Genomic DNA, 23,039 nt, shown 5'->3' on the forward strand with positions numbered 1-23,039 from the left:
GACAGTTGTGTCTTTCCAAAAGCTAGGCTATTTGTACCATTGCCCTATCCTGCGGGAAATAAGATTTTGCTACATGTAAACATTTCATCACCGTTAGACAGACAATACTAGTATATAAATGCGTATGTTGTGTGTATGCACACTGAGGCTCGTTTTCTTCTTTTTCAGTCATACATCATTTCTCTACCAAACAAAGAAGAATCAGAGCAATAAAAGAAATGGCTAGGGTCTTAGTGCCCGGGGGCCAGTTGATGATCTATGTCTGGGCTATGGAACAAAAGAACCGTCACTTTGAGAAGCAAGATGTGCTTGTTCCATGGAACAGGGCCTTGTGCTCCCAGGTCTTCTCAGAATCCAGCCAGTCTGGGAGAAAGAGACCATGTGGACAGGCAGAAATGAGCCTTCCCTACTCTCCTCCTTGCTTGGAGTGTGGTTTTTCTGTTTGTTTTAAAGAGAGGTGCAATTCAAAACAGTCCCACAGCACGGACCACTGCATGGCTAGAACCTGCTGTGGAAATATTTCTCAGGAAGGTGAGGAAGAAAATGGATTCTATAACACATTAGGAAAATCTTTTCGTTCCTGGTTTTTCTCCAGATCTTTGGATGAATCAGCTCTGAGGAAGCAAACTGAAAGAGTAAGACCCTCACAAAACACAGAAGGTTGGGCCAGTAGCACCATCTCAGTTCAACCTTCCAGACATGCTAGTTTAGACTTAGGTCACCAAGCGCCATTTTCAATGAAAGAGCAAAATTTGGATGAGGACGTGTTTGTGGAAACTTCTTCCCAGAAAAACGTGCAGTGGCTGAGGGCACCACGCACACTGAAGCATTTACATGGAGACCATCAAGGAGAACTGAGGAGAAACGGAGATGGTCGTTTTCTGGACGGCACCAACGCCAGTGAGAATTGTGTGGGTGCAGGTAGCTTAGAAGAAGGTAGCTCTTCTGCTAGTAAAATATTGAGAAAGGTTTCTACAGTTGATTCCACAGATTCCATTCCAGATGCCACAATTCCTGTGGGAGCAGAGCAGCAGGCCACTTTGGATCCCAGGTCCTTCATGCGCTACTACCATGTGTTTCGAGAAGGCGAACTCTATGACCTGCTCAAGGACAACGTGTCAGAGCTGCACATACTGAGCTCCGGGAACGATCATGGCAACTGGTGCGTTGTTGCAGAGAAGAAGGAAAACTGATTGGTTGGGACATTTTAGACTACTCCTCCAAAAGGCCAACCACGTTCTTTGTATTCGACTTAGCATCCAGTTTTATTATTTTTTTCTCCTATTTATGTTTTGGTCTGTAAAGACTATGAATTGATCATCTTTTTAATCTTTGGGTAAGCATAGTACCTGACATCGAAAGCATTCAATAAAAGGTATATGTGGCCAAATATTCATAAATGTTCAATATGAAGAGACAGTTATAAGATGTTCATCAGTATGGTTTGGATTTTCTTTTCCCCTAAAAGATGAAATTCGTGTAAGAATGTGTTGTTTTCCAGTATTATACATTGATTTTAAAAGATTCTGTTTTTAAAAATATATCTTTAAAATACGGCATTTTTATAAAGTAGGGGAGTAATTTCTGTTTCTCTGGTTATAATTTAGATTGTTGTGCAAGATAACAGGTAAGCCCGTTCTACTGCACGACTGTAAATATTGTTGTTAGGTGCCATTCGGTCAGTTCCCGCTGATAGCAACCCTATGAACAACAGAACAAAACACTGCCCTGTCCTGCGTCATCCATAATCACTGCTATGTTTGAGCCCATTGTTGTTGCCACTGTGTCAATCCACCTCGTTGAGAGTCTTCCTCTTTTTGGCTGACACTCTACTTTACCAAGTATCATGTCCTTTTCCAGGGACTGGTCCCTCCTGACAACATGTCCAACATGCTTCCAAGGAGCATTCCGGGTGTACTTCTTCCAAGACAGATTTGTTCATTCTTCTGGCAGTCCGTAGTATAGTCACTATTCTTTGACAACACCATAATTCAAAGGCATCAATTCTTCTTTGGTCTTCCTTATTCACTGTCCAGCTTTCACATGCATATGAGGTGATTGAAAACACCATGACTCAGGTCAGATGCACCTGTCCTCAAAGTGACATCTTTGCAGAGCAGATTTGCTCAATGCAATGTGTCATTTGATTTCTTGACTGCTGCTTCCATGGGCACTGATTGTGGATCCAATTAAAATCCTTGACAACGTCAATCTTTTCTTCATTTATCATGATGTTGCTTACTGATCCAGTTGTGGGGATTTTTGTTTTCTTTACGTTGAGTTGTAATCCATACTGAAGGCTGTGATCTTTGATCTTCATCAGTAGGTGCTTCCAGTCCTCTTCACTTTTCAGCAAGCCAGGCTGTGTCATCTGCATAGCTCAGGTTGTTAATGAGCTTTCCTCCAATCCTGATGTCCTGTTCTTCTTCATATAGTCCACCTTCTCAGATTATTTGCTCAACATACAGAATGAATAGGTATGGTGAAAGGATACAACCCTGATGCACACCTTTCTTAATTTTAAACCTTGCAGTACCCCTTTGTTCTGTTGGAACAACTGCCTCTTGGTCTATGTACAGGTTTTGTATGTGCACAATTAAGTGTTCTGGAATTCCCATTCTTTGCAACGTTATCCATGATTTGTCATAATTCCTACGGTCAAATGCCTTTGCCTAGTCAATGAAACCCAGGTAAACATTTTTCTGGTATCCTCTGCCTTCAGCCAAGATCCATCTGACATCAGCAATGATATCCCGTATTCCAAGTTCATATGACTATACCGTATGATAAATCATTTTTGATGCCAAGTCCTTGCTTCTACTAAAGTCTTCAGAAAAGTGAGAGGCTGTGGAAAGAGACAATAACACAAGAAGTATTACAAGGATTTTTATAAATGACAAGCGACATCGTTTCAAGATAAGTAAATAAGGTTTTCAGTGTTGGCATGTGGAGAGTGGAATATGTGCATAGCAAGAGTTGATGCAAGTACCTAAGTGATATTTTCCCAACTTATTAGAAGTGTGAATTTCCAGTTAAAAGACCACATATGATTAATGAGGAGTTTTTGAGCTGGAATGATGCTTTTCTTATGAATTAAAGAGGTATTTATGAAATGAGAATCTCACTGAAGCACTGTTATTTTGGCCTTGAGACTTGTTAAGGTCCACAATATTTGACCTTGGTGGTGGTTTGAATGGGATTTGCTCTTGGATTCTTAAAAATGAAATGCAGGCATTTATTTTATATAAAGCAACCATATTTTATCAGTTATATTAAGGATTTAGATAGAAACACCTCCTACTATTAAAAGATTGAATTTCTGCCTCTTTATAGACAAATGACTAGTTGTCATAGAATCAATCCCAAGTCATGGCAACCCTATGTGTGTCAAAGTAGAACTCTGCTCTGTGAATTTTCATTGGCTCATTTTTTGGAAGTAGATCACTGGGCCTCTCTTGTGAGGCACCTCTGGGTGGACTTGAACCTCCAGTCTTTTGGTTAGCGGCTGAGCACATTTGGTCATGTAGCGGGTCAGTGAAAATGAGGGAAATACCCAGTGAGATGAATTGACATAACAGCCACAACAATGGGCTCAAACATACGAACGATCATGAAGATGGTGCAGGACCAAGCAACGTTTCATTGTTATGCATAAGGTCATCATGAGTGGACCTAATTCGACAGCAACTAACAACAGTAATGGCATAGACAAATGAGTAGACTGGGCGTTGGGTGGTCACTGCATCTGTTTGGATTTAACCATGGATCTGTTTCAGTCTTTGCCGTAGGCAGAGATAGAATTAGGATAAAAAAAACTGGAAAACTTGGAGAAGCTGAAATAGGCTGACCTAGGCAGATGGTCTCAAGTAATTCCTTAGTAAGGAGAAAATCAATTATTTGACAAAAGGTTTTTTACCGTATGGACTACTAGATGAAAATCCAATTTTTGTTTTATTTTGCCACTAAAATTAACTCAATTAGCTAAAACTTAATTTATTTTGTATTTTTTTTCAGTGGTGGTGCTCAAACTTAAAACAATGATGCTACTTTCAAAGAAGTTTGAAAGATTATTTTAAATGTGTATCTGAAAATTATTGTTGTGTGTAACTTTTGTGGCCTTCAAATAAGAGTGCATCATCACCTTGGTTGATGGAGTTGTCTGATGGAAATGATACACGTGATTTCTATTATTCAATGCACATTTTGTATTAGAGGAACAACAAGAAAAGAGATGGAAAGGAGAGCAGATTAAAAATTTAGTGGGTCTTCCATTGCTTACATCAAGACATTAAACCTTGAGAATGAGTGGTTTTCTTGATGGAAGGGAAGGCTTCTCAGAGTGGAGATGCTCTTACAATTAGGGTTTGATGGCCTATTTTATGAGTGGATTTTCCCTCCCTCTAAATCCTGTTGTCACATGTATTTTGAATCCTAGTCTTGCTGCCAGAAATCTGTTTGAGATCATGTCTTTCTGGGGTAGCCTACCATTTAGAGGTCACGCCGTAGAATTCAGTTTATTAAACTGTGCTAGAAGAGCTTTTGAGCTAACCTCAATGAGCAACCTCTTAAACACACACATTATATGAAAGGGTTCTGTAGACTGGTTCTTGGGAGAAAAAACATTTTCATGGAATTTTGACAGGGCTGTAAATAAAACACCACTAATAACTGCATTCTTTTGTTCTGCGTCTGCTGAGCCCCAGAATTCTAGGTATCCTTCTGTTGTTTTGTATGCAAATATTTTACTGCAAACATTTACCTCCATAGTTGGGAAACCCTCTTGAGGTGGATTAATGTGAAAAGCACTCTTAAAATTGCCTTCTGCTTTTGGATTAAAAAAAAAATCCATTGAAGAGCTAAATCATGTAAATAGGCTGACAATTTCCAAACCTGGCTCACCTTTAGGATGGTCCTCAGAAGGAAATCCAAGTCATAAGTGAGTATAAATGTGTACAGACTGTGAGTGTTACGTCAACCTCAGCTTGCCTGATTATAGATGTTCTGATTTTTCCCGTTTGATTTTAAAACTTAGACTCTCTTATTATTACTGAATCAAAGAGTATCTTTTTGTTTCTGTCTCCTGGACTTACTGGTCTCGGGGCAAAGTCCCACTATCTGAAGTGGAGAGGGGCATTAGGAACATGGTTGCAGGGTCCTGAAAAACTCTGGCTGGCTTATTGCTGGCTCACTGGCCTCTGGGAGGAATTCCTTGTATACGGCCACACATCTGGGGCAAAGTGCTTGAACGTGGACGAAGGAAGCAGCCAACATTACCTTAGAATGGGAGCCATGCAGGAGACCTATCTAAATTACCATTTTTTCAGTAGGTAGTACAGCCGTGAAAAGACACAAGCTTAAACCATCTGCACAAATGTCTTGGCTGATCATATTGGTTTGTTCCTCCCTTCTCATCACGCATACCTGGGCAGAAGCATGTTAATTCCTGCGTCTAATTTGCCCTTTTATTCCTTCCCAAATTCTAGATGTCAAGAATTTCTCTGTGACCCTCAATTGTAAGAGCAAAAATTGGTGGTAATGCCAGAGAGAAAATAATCCAAACGTAAATCGATAGAAAGAGTTTGGAGCCCTGGTGGCACAGTGGTTAAGAGCTCAGGCTGCTAACCCAGAGATTGGCAGTTGGAATCCACTGGCCGCTCCTTGGAAACCCTATGGGGCAGTTCTACTGTGTCCTGTAGGGTTGCTATGAGCCGGAATCGACTCTACAGCAATGGGTTAGAATCATTAATGTGTTTGTTTAATGGCCACAAAAAGAAGTACTGAAGGATTTTTAAAAACATATGTAAATGTGTTTGGAGAAGAACAGAAGAGCTAACCTTAATAGTTGTTGAAATTGGTAGGGGAGGGTACTCCTAAAAAATGAGCTGTGAGCTCCCAGTTTGAGAGGGAGGGGAAATGAAGACTCACCACCAGCCAAGCAGCTGCAGTCTAGGGAGAACATAATAGGGCAGGACCGAGCTTCTTTCATTTTATGTAGAAAATTTGACATCATCATCATAATAGTGACTATTCTAAATATCTCGTATTTATTATTTTATTTGTAATTCTCACCACAGCCCTCTGAGGTAAGTATACTTATTGTTCCCATTTTGCAGATGAGGAAAACTGAGGTAGAAAGAAATTAATTTAATTGTCCAAGATCACACTCTAGTAAGGGGCAGAACTGAGTTAAACCTGGGGATGTTGCTCTGAACCTGTGCTCTTAACCACAACACCGTATACTCCTGCCCACGGGGTCCCAGTACTGACACATTGTAGAACAGCCTTTCAAGGTAACTATGATTAGCCCCTTTACAAATTAGCTTTGGTGTGGTTAAGCAAAGAGTACATAGCTAGACAATAATTGGGTAGTAAACACTTATATCAAGGAGTACTAGTGGCAAAGTGTTCCTTCATGTAAAACCCGTTGCCATCAAGTTGATTCCGACTCCTAGCAACCCTATAAGAGTTGAACTGCCCCACAGGGCTTCCAAGGAGCAGCTGGTGGATTTGAACTGCTGACCTTTTGGTGAGCAGCCCAGCTCTTAACTACTACACCACCAGGGCCCCAGGTCTGACTTAAGAGAGTGGTTAAGTACTCCGCTGCTCACCAAAATGTGGGTAATTCGAACTCGCCAGCAGCTCCACGGGAGAAGGATGTGCCAGTCTGCTTCCGTGAAGTTACAGCCTTGGAAACCCTATAGGGCATTCTACTTTGTATCTGAGTCAGAATGGAGCCTTGATGGCACAGTGGTTAAGAGCTATGGCTGCTAACCAAAAGGTCAGCAGTTCAAATCCCCCAGGTGCTCCTTGGAAACCCTATGGGGTAGTTCTACTCTGTCCTATAGGGTCACTAGGAGTTAGAATCGGCTCGAAGACAAGGCCGTAAATCTTTATGGAAGCAAGCTGCCACATCTTTCTCCAGAGGAGCAGCTGGTGGGTTCTAACTGCTGACCTTTTGGTTACCAGCCAGGTGCTTTAATCACGGTGCCACCAGGGTCCCATGATATGCCAAAAAAAAAAAAAAGCCAGATGTATAAAATATAAGCCAGTGAATATCGAGTGTGTTGAGCGTGCACAGAATATTAGCTGACCTAAAAGTGCCAAGCTTGAACATTTTTCATATTCCTTGTATACGTATTATCAAGTTATATTGCATAGTTTGAGAAGAGCAATATGTATATAAAAACCCTCTTGGAGAATCACAATGCATATTAGCATAATTAAGGCCCGACCTAAAGTAGACCTGGACTTAATCTAACTGAATTTGCCCTAGACATACTGGTTAAGAGCTTGGCTGTTAACCAAAAGGTCATCAGTTCAAATCCACCACCGGCTCCATGGAAACCCAATGAGGCAGTTCTGCTCTGTCCTGTAGGGTTGCTGTGAGTCGGAATCAACCTGATGGCTTACAGGTTTTTTTTTTTTTTTTTTAAGCACAAGCATCCTGTGGAACACATTTCAGAAAATAACACTCCTTATAGAATAAAATACAAACTCCTTAGTATGGCACTCGGGCCCTTCATAATTTGACTCTAAATTATTTTCAACCTCACCTCCTGCAATTTCACCCTATTTTTTGTGTTGTACAATCTGCTATTTTCAGCAATGCTTTCACTGGAAAATACATCCCGACAAGTAATTATCACATATATATACGTGGATTTTGAATGCCATAATTGCAGTCTTTCTCCAAAGGAAAATGCACACAGCAGGTTTGGTTCCATCAGGGGCACTTGAGATAAGTCTCACACACACCCATCCAACAGGTGGCAGAGCCATGAGAGTGTAAGGGAATTACAGGCCCCAGACCAGAGTGCTCAACTCCCCTTATCCCAGACTTAAGCTAAAATTATGGCTATTGTTTTGATGTTATAAACTCCATAACTGCAACCTCAGTTATCTACAAATGCAGACTGGGAACACTTCAATTTGGAGAACACAAACAGAAACCTAAGAGAGCTAATCAAAGAGAAATCAAACCCAACCAAACCCACTGCCGTCGAGTCGAGCCAATTCCGACTCCTAGCGATCCTACAGGACAGAGCAGAACTGTCCCATAGGGTTTCCAAGGAGCGGCTGGTGAATTCGAACTGTCCCCCTTTCAGTCAGCAGCCTGAGATCTTAACCACTGCACCACCAGGGCTCCCCCAAAAGAACAGAGCCTTGAAAACCCCATGGGGCAATTCTACCGTGTTCTATAAGGTCGCTAGGAGTCGGAATCAACTCGATGGCAGTGGGTTTTGGAATAATATATTTTATCCAGTGGAACATTTATTTTTCTCTGGGTATTATCTCCACAGAGAAGGAACTGTGGGTCACGGAGATATTCTGTAGCTGATGTAACTGAGTATTGAATTCCCTGAGTGATACTTTTATTTAGGCTCACCCAGCAGGGAATTTGGTTGAATGACAGGCATTCCTCTTATGAGCTAATCATACCACGTCCATTAGATTTGCTGATAACCCAGGCAGAGGGACTCCATTAGTGAAGACTGCTTTTCCACTCTGTTATTTACACAGAGTGCTGGCAGTATTTAGGGCTGACTAATACCAAGTGGCATTTCTGAGACACTCTAAATATATATGTGAAAGCTGTCCCCATTTCTTCAGATGTTCTCGTAAATATGTATGTATGTAAATATATATATTCCTAGATGGCTAGTGTTTGTTGTCGTTAGTAACCAAGAAAAAGTAGCTCTCTTGTACGCTTGTGAAAACATTAAATTAGAAATGGCCATAGAAATGTATTTCGTGGTATAGATTTTTGTTCGTTTCAGAGAAATTTAAAGATAATTGTAAGATGTTGTACCTCTTCTGGTGTTGACGTGTATTTGTATCAAAAGTGCAAAAAGTTTCTTTTTTTCTACAATATCCAGTTATTTTAGCCCTTCCCAGAGGAAGCTGGCAATAGTTTTAAAAGCACAAATTGATGTAAAATATCTGGACTGCTGGAATAATTTGACAATATTTTATTTGTATTAACCAGTGACGGTTAAGGTCATTTTGTAATGAGTATTATTACAAACAGTCTAATTTTCATGCTTATGAAATATATTAGATTCTGTGTATTTTACGCTGTGTTTCAGTGTACTGTATTTAAATGGTACTGGATATACAAACTTTTCATCTCTGCTCTGAGTGTGACAGGCGTTCGTATCCTGTATCAATTCAGAAGGTCAGCACTCGTCTGAATTGAAAAGAACTGGGCAAGTTTGTGTTTGACTTGTCTTTCTCAAAGGAAACCAATGTGACTAATAAAAGATTAAGCCTCTAGCGTGTTAATTAAAAAAAAAAAATTGTTGGCTAAAAAAAGATATATTTTAAGATTAATAAAGATATATGAGACAATCCGAAAGTGTGTTATGTGAAAATATAGTACTAAAGTTGAAAGCATATCATTTTTTATGTAGCTTGGAATTTAAGCGTGTTTATTCCCGTTGGGGTCCCTGGATGCTACAAACTGTTAAAAGGTTGGAGGTTCCAGCATACCCAAAAGCACCTTGAAAGAAAAGTCTGGCAATCTACGTTAGAAAAATCCCTTACTGGCTCTCACTCCCAGTGCTGTTGAGCAGATGCCAAGTCCTAGCGGCCCTATAGCACAGAGCAGAACTGCCCCATAAGGTTTCCAAGGCTGTAATCTTTACAGAAGCAGACTGCCACATCTTTTTTCTGCGGAGAAAAACCAGTCATTGAAAACCTTATGGAGCACAGGTCTGACACACCTGGGGTCTCTACGAGTAAAAACTCACTCCCCAGCAACTGTTTTTCGGTTTTATTTTTTCATGTTGTTGTTCCTTTTATCGACCTGCTCCATCTTCAGGTTGTCAGATCACCCTTCTTGTGGGGGCTTTGAAGTGAGGAAGGATTTGCACCAGCTCGGCTATGTCTCTAACGTGGCTCGGAGGGATGCAGTTGAGCTGCAGATGGTACCCTGGTTTCCTGGAACTTTGACTGCCTCCCACCCCCTCCCCGGTGATGTAAGAATTTACTCCATTTCCCTGGGAGCCTGTTTGCCCCTCGGAGTGGCTGCTTAAGAGATATAAGTGGAAAATTACCGATAACAAATGAAATGTGCTGTCTGCCAATCTTCTGGCAGGAGTGAGTGAGACGTCAGTCATAGGCTCTCTTCTATTTGGCAGAAATAGCTCTCAGATTAAAAATACCGCTGGTTCTCATCCTTAGAAGCGGTCGCTTCTTTGGTCCTCGTACTTCTCTGTGGGAAATATCTAAGCATTTATTCAGCTTAAAAACTATACACTGAGCAGATTTTTTAAAGAGGTTTTTACAGTTTTCTTAGTGGTTGAAATCAAAAGAAAACTCAAATTACCTGCAAGCGTTCGGCTGCTAACTAAAAGGTCGGCAGTTCGAATCCACCAGTCGCTACTTGGAGACCTATAGGTCAGTTTTACTCTGTCTTACAGGGTCGCAATGAGTTGGAATTATGGGTCGCTATGAGTCGGAATCGACTCGATGGCAACTGGGTTTGGTTTTGGTTTTGTATGAGTTGGAATGGACTCCATGGCAATGGGTTTGTTTTGTCAATGGGTTTCATGACCCACCCAGTCCCCTGAGGGAAGACACAGGAGATACTTCCCATAAAGGTGCACGTGTATGCAGCCCCAGACTCTTCGGAAATGTCTGAGCTGCCAGAGACCCTCCGCAGCCTCAACTCCACCACCACCATTTTCCAGGTGAGGACTCAAAGAGGGAGAGACTCTCCCAAAGTGAGAACCAGATCTGCTCACTGCAGTGCTTTTCCTATTGCCCCTCAGGGTTTGTATTCCCGCAGGCAGCTGCTGCCCTTTGCACGTACCCAGAGCTCAATCATATTACAGGCCCCAGTTCAAGGGCCAACTTTAGGGAAATCACCCTGATCTCACCACCCTACATGGTCTTCTTCACCTTCCTACAGCCCTTTTCATCCATATATTTCACAGAACGACCCTCTATACTGTACTTGCCTCTGGTAGTTAAAAGCCTTCCTGCATCATTCATGATTTGTTCCCTCAAGTCGCCACAATTTAAAAAAGAACAAAAAAGAGGGATACTTGACAAGGGACTCTTGAAGCTCCGGTCTCACCTTCCTCCTTGGTATATTTCTCCTCTGTTTCACCCCTTGCCCTGGCCGCCAGGAACAAACCCACATTTACCATTTTAGAAGACCCTATTCTCGATGGAAAGTAGCCCCGATGGTGCAATGGTTAAGCGCTCAGCTACTAATCGAAAGGTTGGAGAGTCAAACCTACCAGCAGCTCTAAAGGAGAGAGATGTGGCAACCTGTCTCTGTAAAGATTAAAAGCCAAAAAACCAAACCTGTTGTTGTTAATTCCGACTCATAGTGACCCTATAAGACAGAGTAGAGCTGCCCCATAGGGTTTCCAAGGAACAGCTGGTGGATTTGAACCACTGACCTTTTGGTTATTAGCTATAGCTCTTAACAACTACACCATTAGAAATCTCTGTAAAGATTACAGCCTTGGAAACCCTGTGGGGCAGTGCTACTCTGTCCTATGGGGTCACTATGGGTCGGAATCGACTCAACGGTAATGGGTTTGGATTTTTGGTTTTAGGTTCCTTAGGTCTAAACCTCCTTTCATCTTTCTCTAAGACTTCAGACGTGAAGAGCAAGTGTTCAGTTATTTGTCAGGTTTTTGAGTACAGGAAAAAAAAAAAAAACCTGATGATGTGTATTGCCCCTCAGTTAATTCCTTAAGGATCAAAATGGAAATCACCAGTGGCCAATATTTAAACTTCAGTCACTGGCTTTTCTCTCTCTCTCTCTTAAGTGGAAGTGATCATAGTGCTTGGCTACGTATCAAATGAGGGGCACGATGCTACCAGTCGCTGTCAATTCGACTGTGCTCCGTAGAGTTTTCAAGGGCTGATTTTTCAGAAGGAGGTCACCAGGCCTTTCTTCCAAGGGGCTTCTGGGTGAACTTGAACCTCCAACCTTTGGGTTAGCAGCTGAGAGTGTTAACTATTTGCACCACCCAGGATTGAGATAAAAAGGGAAATCCTCCCTCACCCATACGCCACGCCTGAAAAATCAGGGTAGCTGGGCCTCTTGTCTGAGCTCTCTTGCTCCAGAGGAGAACCAACAGCGCACCATGAAGTCAGCCGCACCCACACCTTTGAGAGCCCGGGGCTTTTAAAGGGTTTTTAGACGCAGACTGTGGTGTTGAGTGGGAGGCTGGAACAGCTCCACTAGTAGGGAGCCACTTGGGGCAGTGAGCTGGGCCCCATGGATCCAGTGCCCAAGGAGTGGAAGGAGCCTGAATGCAGATAGCCCAGGATCCTGAGCCTGGGCCCGCAGAGATTACTGTGCCTGGCCTTGGCGTGAAGTCAGTGGAGCTGCCACCTTCAACGTCCCAGCTAGGAGGAAGCACTTTGATGGGCCTTGTTCCTTAGCTGGGTAGGAGACCACTTCCCCATTCCCGCGAGGTGGGGGGCTGCCAGTGGTCACCCTCATCAGAGGCAACTTAAAGTGTCTCATCAAAAGAAACGCAGTCGGACACCCACAGTTCCATGAAACAAGACAACTCTGTGAAGATGGTAGGGAGCCCCAGCCCAATCCCACAAGCCTCTGTTTTCCTACCAGGGAACACCAGTATGAGCGTTGAAGTGACTTGCACACCTCACTCAGGTAGAGCTCATTTGCTCCAGAGAGTGTTGAGCCCTCTTCTTGAAGAAACCTTCACCCATGCCATCTGGTGAGGCCCGAGCCTTTTTAAGGTGATCTGCAGAGAGCTTGTGGTTTTTTTTTTTTTTTTTCCTCACTGCTATAATGTGTTGAAATTAAAACAAATGGAGTACTTGCTCCCAGAAAGACACTGAAAATCCAGGAAACGGCATATGTTTCTCTGTCACCTTAAAGATGGCAACTTAAGAGCTCTATGTTTTCTTGTATTTTGTGTTGAACAACTCCCGTGTGCAAGGGACTTTTCTAGGCACTGTTGGAGATTTCTTGGGAATAAGCTGCAGTCCCCGGTCCTAGAGAAATAAAAACTAGCAGAATAGATCCAATGTGAACAGCTCTGACTTCCTGAAATATTCTTCTGCTTTCCACTTGGTCTGGATAAATCATCTTCTATCTCTGCTTAAATGTACCTTTCTCTTGCATGCTTTTGGTGCCCCATCTCTAAATCAAGGAGCCCTGGTGGTGCAGTGGTTAAGTGCTATGGCTGCTAACCAAAAGGTCAGCAGTTCAAATCCCCCAGCTGCTCCTTGGAAACTCTATGGGGCAGTTCTACTCTGTCATATAGGGTCACTATGAGTCGGAATTGACTGGACAGCAATGGGTTTGGTTTTTTGATCCCTAACCCAGAACAGAGACCAGGTTCTGTTCCCACTATCTGTTCCCCAAGCTCTGTGTCGTCTCCCTTTTGAAACTCATCACACATATTTATTTCCTCTGCATATCTTTTTTCTACCAGAGTATACAAGTCACGAGGTCGGGGACCCAGTCAGCCTCTCACTGCGGTATCCCACAGTGACTAACCAGTGCACCTCCATGGGAATGCTCAGGAATGTGTTAAATGTGCAGTTCACACTCAGGATGCAAGGGGTGCCCAGAGGAAGTTATGGAGAACCGTGGGCCCCCAGATGGAGAGACAACGGTTCTTTCTCAAAAAGCAGGTGACATGAGGCTGGACCTCAGAGGAGAGTGGACTGTCGATGGCCGGGGAGGCAGGGCACTTGGACGATGGCAAAGAGGCAGAGAAGCACAGAGTACGTGGATGACAACGATGATGACAATGACATTTATCACATGGGCTCCATGTTCCACAGACGTTCACAGTCATAGTTTCATTTCCTCCTCACACCAGCACTGAATGGTAGGTATCACTGAGCCTCGTTGACAGGTGTGGAGTGTAGGGCTTGAAAAGTTTAGGCTACTTGCCAAAGTCAAAACACTGGAGAGTGAAGGGGCTCAGGTTTGTTCTGCCCATTTCGTCGTGGGAAGGTGGGTTTCATGTGGAAGGGGAAGAGGTGAGAAAACTGGAGCAGGGTCTTACAGTGTGACTGTCCAAACCTTGAAAGCTACACTAAGGAATTTATACTCAAACCTATGCTAGAGAGCTTTTGAAGGTTTTTGAGCAGAGTTTCTGTAAAGATTACTCTGGAGCAGAATGAAGGGTGATGCTGGAGGCAAGGCTGAGATTCAAGGCAGCCTACAGCAGTCCTTGGGAGGCACAAACGGTTAAGCCCCCAATTGGTAGCCCCAAATTTGGATGTTTGAACCCACCTAGAGGAGCCTTGTAAGCCAGGCCTTGTGATCTCCTTCCAAAAGGTCACAACACTGAAAACCCTATGGAGCGGTTCTGCTCTGCACACGTGGGGTTGTGATGAGTCAGAACTGACTCAATGGCAACAAATAACAACATAGAAGACCCCGTGGAGGACCCGAGACGACAGGTTTAGAGATGAAAACAAGATATATGCAGAGCTAAGGTAGAATGGGGCTGCCAGGAATCAACTCGATGGCAACTTTTTTTTTTTTTTTTTGTAACAGAATCTGAATGGAGAGTCAGGAAAATAAAAAGGAAAAAATGGCTCCCAAGTTCACACCTGTCTGCCTGGGAAATGTGATTCCCTAACAAACAAGCGCCCAGAAGAGGCTGAATTCCTCACGATGAAATGTGGAACTAGGCTGCCCCCTTCTGGAACGTAATAGCCTACTACTGAAATCGCCCCTGGAAGCAGCAGTCAAGAAATCAAAGCACGTATTGCATTTTTTTTATTGCATTAAGCAAATCTGCTGCAAAAGACCTCTTTCAAGTGTTAAAAAACAAAGATGTCACTTTGAGGACTAAGGTGAGCCTGACCCAAGCCATGATATTTTCAATCACCTCATATACATGTGAAAGCTGGACAGTGAATAAGAAGACTAAAGGAGAATTGATGCCTTTGAATTATGGTGTTGACGAAGACTGCCAGAAGAACGACAAATCTGTCTTGGAAAAAGTACAACTAGATTGCTCCTTAGAAGCAAGGATGGTGAGACTTCATCTCACGTACTCGGACACGTTATCAGGAGGCTCCGGTCCCTGGAGAAGGACATCATGCTTGGTAAAGTGGAGAGTCAGAGAAAAAGAGGAAGACCCTCAACGAGATGGATTGATACAGTGGCTGCAACAATGGGCTCAAACATGACGATTGTGAGGATGACACAGGACCGGGCGATGTTTTGTTCAGTTGTACCTCGGGTCTCTGTGAGTCAGAACTGACTCCACGGCACCTAACGACAACTGAAATCTGAAGTGTTCCTATACCCAAGTCAGTTTAAATGTCTTACCAGAACTATCTGATGCCGAGCTAATGCTAACTGGTCTGTCAAACACCTGGTAACTAACAAGTTGGTAACCAGGTGGTAATTCAGACCAATCTGGTTGTACAGAGAGAACAAGAGTCTTTCAAAGCAAGTTGTTACATCTTCTAATCCATACTATTTCAGATTTAGAAGTAGTTCAGTGATAACGAAAGAGAATTATATTAGCATGAAAATATATAAGAATATAATCTGTGGAAGAAAGATGAAGAAGGCAAATCTTCTGGGAACAGAAATACATTCAGGAGCCCTGGTGGCACATTGGTTAAAAACCTGGCTGCTAACCAAAAGGTCAGTAGTTCAAATCTACCAGCTGCTCCTTGGAAACCCTATGGGGCAGTTCTACTCTGTCCTGTAGGGTCACTATGAGTTGGAATCCACTCCAAGGCAAGGGTTTTTGTTTGTTTGTTTGTTTTAATATGTTCAGAGGCAATAAGGGACTGATAAAATGATCTTTGGAGCCTTAATGGGTCAGTGGTTAAGAGCTCGGCTGCTAACCAAAAGGCTGGCAGTTCAAATCCACCAGCTGCTCCTTGGAAACCCTATGGGGCAGTTCTACTCTGTCCTGTAGAGTTGTTACGAGTTGGAATCGACATGATGGCAGTGGGCTTGTTTTCAGGTTATGATGATCTTTAGCTGCGAATGTTACATTGGAATACTTAAAGCTTACACTTGAAATGTGGAGGTTCCCAATGGTTTCAAAATATTACATGAGCTATTTGGCAAAGATAACAGGAGAAAACAAATGGGACTGAATCAGAGCTCACTCAGTGGGAGGTCTCCAGGGTTTTCCTCAACATGCCCCACAACCCAGCTAGATGTCCACATCCCACTTGATGTCCACACCCCATTCCTGTGGCATAGAAATGGCCTAGGCCATCAAAAAGGGGCTGTCCTGCATGGCAAGAGTCCCATGGAGGCTGCCCTTGCCTGAGAGTCATGACAGGAAAATATACAACGGCCTTCAGGGACCTGCAGGAGTGACCCCCTTGACTCCCATCTCTCACTCTGCTCCCCTCACGCTCTCAGCGCTAGCCCTGGAGCCTCCTTGCTATTCCAGACCTCAGGGGCTTACACTTGCTGTTCCCTCCACTGGGAACGCTTTTCTCTGAAGTATGAGCTATGTTCCCTCACTTCCTTCCTTCTGCTCTGCTGTCATGTTCTCTACCTGCTCTCCCTGGTCAACACATTTAAAATTGCACACACACTCCTTATTTCCCTATCATGGCTTGTTTATCTTCGTTTTCCATAATCTCATCATCTTTAAATACTAGGGCCCTGGTGGTCCAGTGGTTAAGAGCTGTGGCTGCTAACCAAAAGTCGGCAGTTCAAATCCACCAGCCTTTCCTTGGAAGCCCTATGGGGCAGCTCTACTCTGTCCTATGGGGCTGTTATGAGTCAGCATCAACTTGATGGCAACAGGGCTTTTTTTTTTTTTTTAATCATCTTTAAATACTACATCTTTTCTTGTATTTGCTATTGTCTGTCCACTAAGATGTAAGAGGAGGCATTGGTGGTCCAGTAATAGTATTCTCAACTTCCATGCAGGGGACCTGGGTTTGATTCCTGACCAATGCACTCTACGTGCAGCTATTTGTCAGTGGAGGCTTGCGTATCCACAGAGGTTCCAGGCTAAGACAAACTAAAAAGAAAGACTTAGCAATTTATTTCTGAAAATCTGCCAACAAAAACCCTATAGATCACCATGGTCTGATCCACAACCAATCATGGGGATGGTGCTGGACCAGGCAGCTGTTTCCTTTAGTTGGGCATGTGGTTACCATGAGTTGGGGGCCCACTCAACAGCAGCTAACAACAACAAGAAGATGTACGTCTCCATGAGGAAAGGAATGTTGGTCCTCCTTTGTTCACTGCTCAATATTCCACACCAAGTAGAGTAGGCAGCATGTGGCAATCACTGACTCATACAAACCAAAAAACCCACTGCCAATGAGTTGATTCCAACTCACAGCGACCCTAAAAGACAGAGTAGAGCTGGCCCATAGGGTTTTCAAGGAGGAGCCGGTGGATTCAAACTGCTGATCTTTTGGTTAGCAGCTGAGCAGCTCTTAACGACATAAATCCGCACACCCATTGCTGCTGAGTTAATTCCAACTCACAGCAACCCTATAGGACAGAGTAGAACTACCCCATAGAGTTTCCAAGGAGCGCCTGGTGGACTCAAACTGCTGACTGACTGCTCCCCCTGTACGCTCTCCCAGGCCTGTGGAATCCCGTCGGAAGGTGAGAAAACTCATTTTACCTTCCACCTGGGAAGTAGTAGTAGAAATTGAAAGCTAATAATTTGTTGCCTTGGTTTTCCGATTTTGAAGGGACATCCTTCCAACAGCTGAGGGCAACTTCTCCCAGCTGTCCGGCCTAGGGAGAAAGCCTTCAGGGTCCAAGTGAAAAACTGTGGCAAGCATGGTGAACTTGAACCACGAGGGAGATAAGAAGCAAATGGCTTACTACTCTCGAGTAGTAGCCGCCCACTCCGACGCTCTTCTTGCTGCTGTTAGTACTACCGGCTTAACCAAACTGGTTCTTCCTGAGCCTCGGTTTTCTCCTTTGTACAATTTCTTTGTCTGTAAAATCAGGTTCATGATAAAGTCCTGGGTTAACTAAGTAAGATATAACCTGAGTTTGAGTTTCAAGGCATCAAGAAAGGTGATAGTTGTCAGGAGGGCCCTTAAACCCACAGCTGTCGAATCAATTCTGACTCCCAGCCACCCTATAGGACAGAATAGAACTGCCTTATAGGGTTTCCAAGGCAGTACTCTTTATGGAAGCGGACTGCCACATCTTTCTCCTGCAGAGTGGCTGGTGGGTTCAAACCACCAAACTTTCGGTTAGCATCCAAGTGCTCAACCACTGCTCCACCAGGGCTCCTTGAGAGCACCCCTAGCACACAGTAAAAGGTGATATAATACCCAAAAGTGTGGCACAAAAATTTCATTTTTAAGGACCAACAGGACAACAAGAGTAACTTGTAACTTCAGGTTTTATGACTTTTTTCTTTTCCTTTTCTAGTTGTACAAGGAGCCCTGGTGGTGCAATGGTTAAGAGTTTGGCTGCTAACCAAAAGGTCAGCAGTTTGAATCCACCAGCTGCTCCTTGGAAACCCTGCAGGGCAGTTCTACTCTGTCCTATAGGGTCGCTATGAGTTGGAATTGGCTTGATGGCAATGGTGGTTGTACAAAGAAAAACATTAGAGATCTATATTGGTTAGAAGAAAACTGAACTAAAATTGAAAGAATCAGAGGAAGCAAGCATTTGTAACAGGAACAGGCCAAATTCCATATTTCTAAGTTATACAAAAGCATCTTTCCTGATAGCGTATCCAATTAGGAATTCCCTAATGGTGCCAGGGCCAGGTCAGGGCAGGTCTAGGCAAAGCTGGAGATCTTCTCCACTGATGTTCATTGTCCTCAGTCTCCCTCCCACCCCCATCCCCTGCAGTGCATCTACTGTGGTCCCAATGCGTCCCCATTACATATTAGGGTTCCAAGCTACCCCCAGAAGCCCAGGGACTCCAAGTGAGCTACAGGCCAAACTTCCCTGGATAACTCCTCAAGCCCAGATTTCTAATCTGTGTTAATTCAACAGCTAAAGGAAATTCCCGAAGCGACGCTCTGAGTTGAACATGGGCTCCCTGTGTGCTGCTTCATCTACTGCAGCCTCCACGCAGCTATCAGCATTATCTAAGACACACACTTGTGTTAAAAGACCCTTTCAGTGTTCTCCTTTGCTGACAGAAGCGGTTCTCAGCCCGAGTTGCAGATTGGAACACCTGGGGACCTTTTAGTGCACACCAAAGAACGCTCAAAACCAATTGATTTAGATAATCTGGTTGGGAGCTGGGGTCCTGGTAGAACAGTGGTTAAAGAGCACAGCTGCTAACCAGGAGGTTGGCAGTATGAATCCACCAGCTGCTCCTTGGAAACCCTAGGGGGAAGTTCTACTCTGTCCTGTAGGGTCACTATAAGTCAGAATCGATTCAACAGCAAAGGGGTTGGGTTTTTTGGTATGGGTATAGCACCAAATAAAAATCACCTACCTGCTTACTCCTGGAAGATAAGACTCTGAATCAACAAAAGAGCTTACTTATCAAGACTCACAGCTTGTACATCAAGGCTGGCTTCAAGACCCTCACCCTACTGTGCTCAGTAACCTAATATGTTAAAATTCTGCGCAATCCCAATTCTGCCTGGCAAGACTCACCTTAAAATCACCCAGCCTGGGTCCTGAAGCCATATAAATATCCCGCCTTAATTTTCTTTTCGGAGCCACTACGAGGTCGATCAAGGTAATGTTCTAGCTCATTAAGAGTCTTTCATGAGGTTGCAGTCAAGATGGCGACCAGGGCTGCTGGCCGAAGGCTTCACAGGAATTAGAGGATATACTTCCAAGATGATTTATTCTCAAAGCTGTTGACTGCAGGCCTAGTTCCTCACTGACTGTTGGCAGAAGGCCTCAGTTCCCTAACACATAGCCCTGTCCATAAGGCTCCTCTTGACTTTCCCCAGAGCGAGCAATCCAAGAGGAAGAACAAGCAGGGAGGCACAGTGACTTTCATGACCTAGCCTCTGAAGTTATACACTGTCACTTCTGCTTTATTCTATTTATTACAAGTCAGCCACTAAGTCTAGCTCTCACTCAAGGAGAAAGAAATTAGGCTCTACCTTTTGAATGGAGTGTTAAATAATTTGTGGTCATATTTTAAACCACCACAATCTACCCTCTGGCCACAAATTATTTATATTTCCCCCACAGGCAAATTATTCTTATCCCCTCCCAACATCTCCCAAACATCCCGGACTTTTACAGCATCAGCTCAAAGTCCAGAGTGTCATCAACTACAGCAGGTCCAGGTACGGAGGAGGCCACTCAGGTATAGTTCTTTTTGTACAATTCTTCAAGTAGAGGTCCTCTCTGTCTGAAGACTGTGAACAAAACTTAGTGGTTTAAAGCACTAAACATTTATTATCTCAGTTTCTCTGGGCAGGAATTCAGAAGTAGTTTCACTGGGTGGGTCTGACTCAGGACATTGAATGAGGCTGAAGTCAAGATGTCAGTTTGTCATCAAATTGAAGTCAAGATGTGATCTGATGACTGCCAGATGTCAGTCATCGGAAGACTTCCTTGGGGCTGGTCGATCTGCTGCTAAGATCACTCACCTCACATGGCTGTTGGTTGGATGCCTCAGTTCCTGTCTTAGTTCCCTAGGACCGCCATGACAAAATGCCACAAAGTGGGTGGCTTTAAAGAACAGAAATGCATTTTCTCACAGTTCTGAAGCCTAGAAGTCCAAATCAGGGTATCGGCTATGTAGATTCTTTCTGAGGGCTTTGAGAGAGGTACTGCTCCATGCCTGTCTCCAGATTCTGGTAGTTGCTGGGAATCCTTGATGTCCCTTTACGGCTTATAGATGTATCTGCTTCTGGTGTCTGTCTTCCCCCTGCGTGTGTGTCTCCCTTTTTAGAAGACACCCCTCAGAAGGGTTAGGATCCACCCTACTCCAGTACGACATTGTTAACTGATAACATCTACAAAGAAAATGAAAAATCCCATTTCTCCAAACAAGGCCAAACTTACAGGAACAGGGGTTAAGATTTCAACATATCTTTTTTGGGGGGGGAGCGGGGGGCACAATTCAGTTCCCAACAGTTCCTGTCTATGTGGGCTGTCCATAGACTTCTCCAATGTCCTGGTGACATGACAGTTGGCTTTACCCAGAAAAAGTGATCCAAGAGAGAGCAAGCAAGATGGAAGACACAAAGTCCTCTATGAGCTAGTCTCAGATGTGACATACCATCACCTCTGCTGTATTCTATCGGTTACACTGACCAAACTTGATCTAATATGGGAGGGAACTACAGGAGACCATGAATACCAGGAAGCAAGGACCATTGTGGGCCATCTTGGAGACAGGGTAGCACACCTGCTAATTAGTTAATGCTGGGAGCTGAACCCAGGAGCTCTATCTGTAGATTCTTATGATGTTTCTACCACTAGTCATATGAACTTGATACATTAACAAAATTTCTGGGTAATATGAATATGGGAAAAAAAATATGGGATAATAATAATTGTTCCTACCAGATGAAGGATGATTGAATAATGATAATTGATTGATAAATTGACTGAAAGGATTCATAGAAAAATAGCCCATAGAAATCCAGGCATTTTGAAACATGCTTATCTGAAAGGGAACTTTGAAGTTAGGTATATCTGGCAATTGTAAATTCCATTTTTAGCACTTACTGGTAATGCAATCTTGGAAAAATCACTAACCTTCTATAGGTCTTGGTTTCCCCAATGTCAAAAAAAAAAAAAAAAAAAGCTTAATAATAGCTGCTTTGGTGGGTTTTTATGAGGTTTAAATATTAGGTATATACAGTACCTAGCAATTAATAAATGGTAACTATTGGGAGGATTTTTCTATAGTTTATGATATTATATGGTAACCAAGCAAGTTGATAAATGTCTTTCAGTTTTAAGAAAGAAACTTTTAAATAAATAAATAAGGTAAATTTCTCACATTTAGTAATATAACCCTATCCCAGAAAACTGAGAAAATAGACATGAAGGGAGGCAGTGAACCCTTTACCCTACAACTCCAATACAATCTCTTTACCATCTTCCCTTCCAGACTCCTTTACTGAGCATTCTTCTCGTAACTGAACTCAGGGTGTATGTAAAATTTGCTCCTTGCTTCTTTCACTCTGTTCTTCTTTCACTCTGTATCTTAACACAGCGTAGCAACTTCTATTAGAGTTTGATGCAAAAACTTGAGAGTGGGCCATGCTCAGACTGGCGATCTGATAGTAGGAGTGGAAGGTGGGTCAGCAAATGGCCAACAAGGCTGTGTGTCAGGATTAGCTCAAGTTCTCAGAAGCAGAGGTCACGGAGAGTGTCTGAGGCCAACAAGGGGAAACAGAAGGAGGTGCTAAGAGATTCCGGAAGGCATGGTCTAGGGATGCAAGTTACTTAGTAGCTCTGACTCAGTTCTTCTATAAATCAAACATGTTCCATACATCTACTTTTATAGGGTTATTGGGAGGATCAATGAAGTTAACATACGTAAAGTTCTGCAGGAAAGATGTTATTTCTAAAATGAAAAGATTCAGTCAGGATCTAGGGTTTACCGAAAACTGTTTAACAGCCTAGAAATTCTTAACAGACTCTTTAAGCACACAATCTGGCCCCTAAAGCCTCATGACTAATTCTATAATGCAGGGAAGCGTATTTGGTTATCAGGTCAGTGCGTGGTTGGACCATTAATCTAAAGGCCTACGGGAACCGGATGGACAACGTAAGGATGAAATGCTTGTGGGGTGTGCAAAACCGAGGGTGCAACCCCACCTCAAGGGGGCAGCGATTATGGCTCATTGTTGCTCTGTGGGATGTGGACCCCAGTTGCCATTTGACAGCTGGACAACATTGTTTCAATATTACCCAGAATTAACGTGCTATCCCGCATAGGCAAAGTGATGCTACTGAGACATTTTGGAAACTTACACTCACACACATGAACTGTTAACAGTTTTTAGGTTACAGAGCTCCTAGTGTTGTTAATTTATAAATTACATCAAAATACAAGCAATTTATGAATTAGAAGCCCCTGGATGGCACAAGGAAACCCTGGTGGCGTAGTGGTTAAGAGCTACAGCTGCTAACCAAAGGGTCAGCAGGTCGAATCCACCAAGCT

The 23,039-nt window shown here is 43.3% G+C and overlaps 1 protein-coding gene across 22 annotated transcripts in view; it reads left to right on the forward strand.

The window, feature by feature from the left end:
- TRMT9B (tRNA methyltransferase 9B (putative)) overlaps window positions 1-9,342 on the forward strand; it is a 67,146-nt gene extending 57,804 nt beyond the window's left edge. For all 22 annotated transcript variants that reach the window (XM_049866112.1, XM_049866115.1, XM_049866113.1 and 19 more), the window contains one exon: window positions 169-9,342. In XM_049866112.1, coding sequence (XP_049722069.1) covers window positions 169-1,193 — 1,025 coding nt within the window. In that variant the 3' untranslated portion in view covers window positions 1,194-9,342. The remainder of the gene's footprint in view (window positions 1-168) is intronic.
- The last annotated feature ends 13,697 nt before the right edge of the window (window positions 9,343-23,039 follow it).

Source organism: Elephas maximus, chromosome 22 (genome assembly GCF_024166365.1).
Source record: "Elephas maximus indicus isolate mEleMax1 chromosome 22, mEleMax1 primary haplotype, whole genome shotgun sequence".
Taxonomy (NCBI): Eukaryota; Metazoa; Chordata; class Mammalia; order Proboscidea; family Elephantidae; genus Elephas; species Elephas maximus.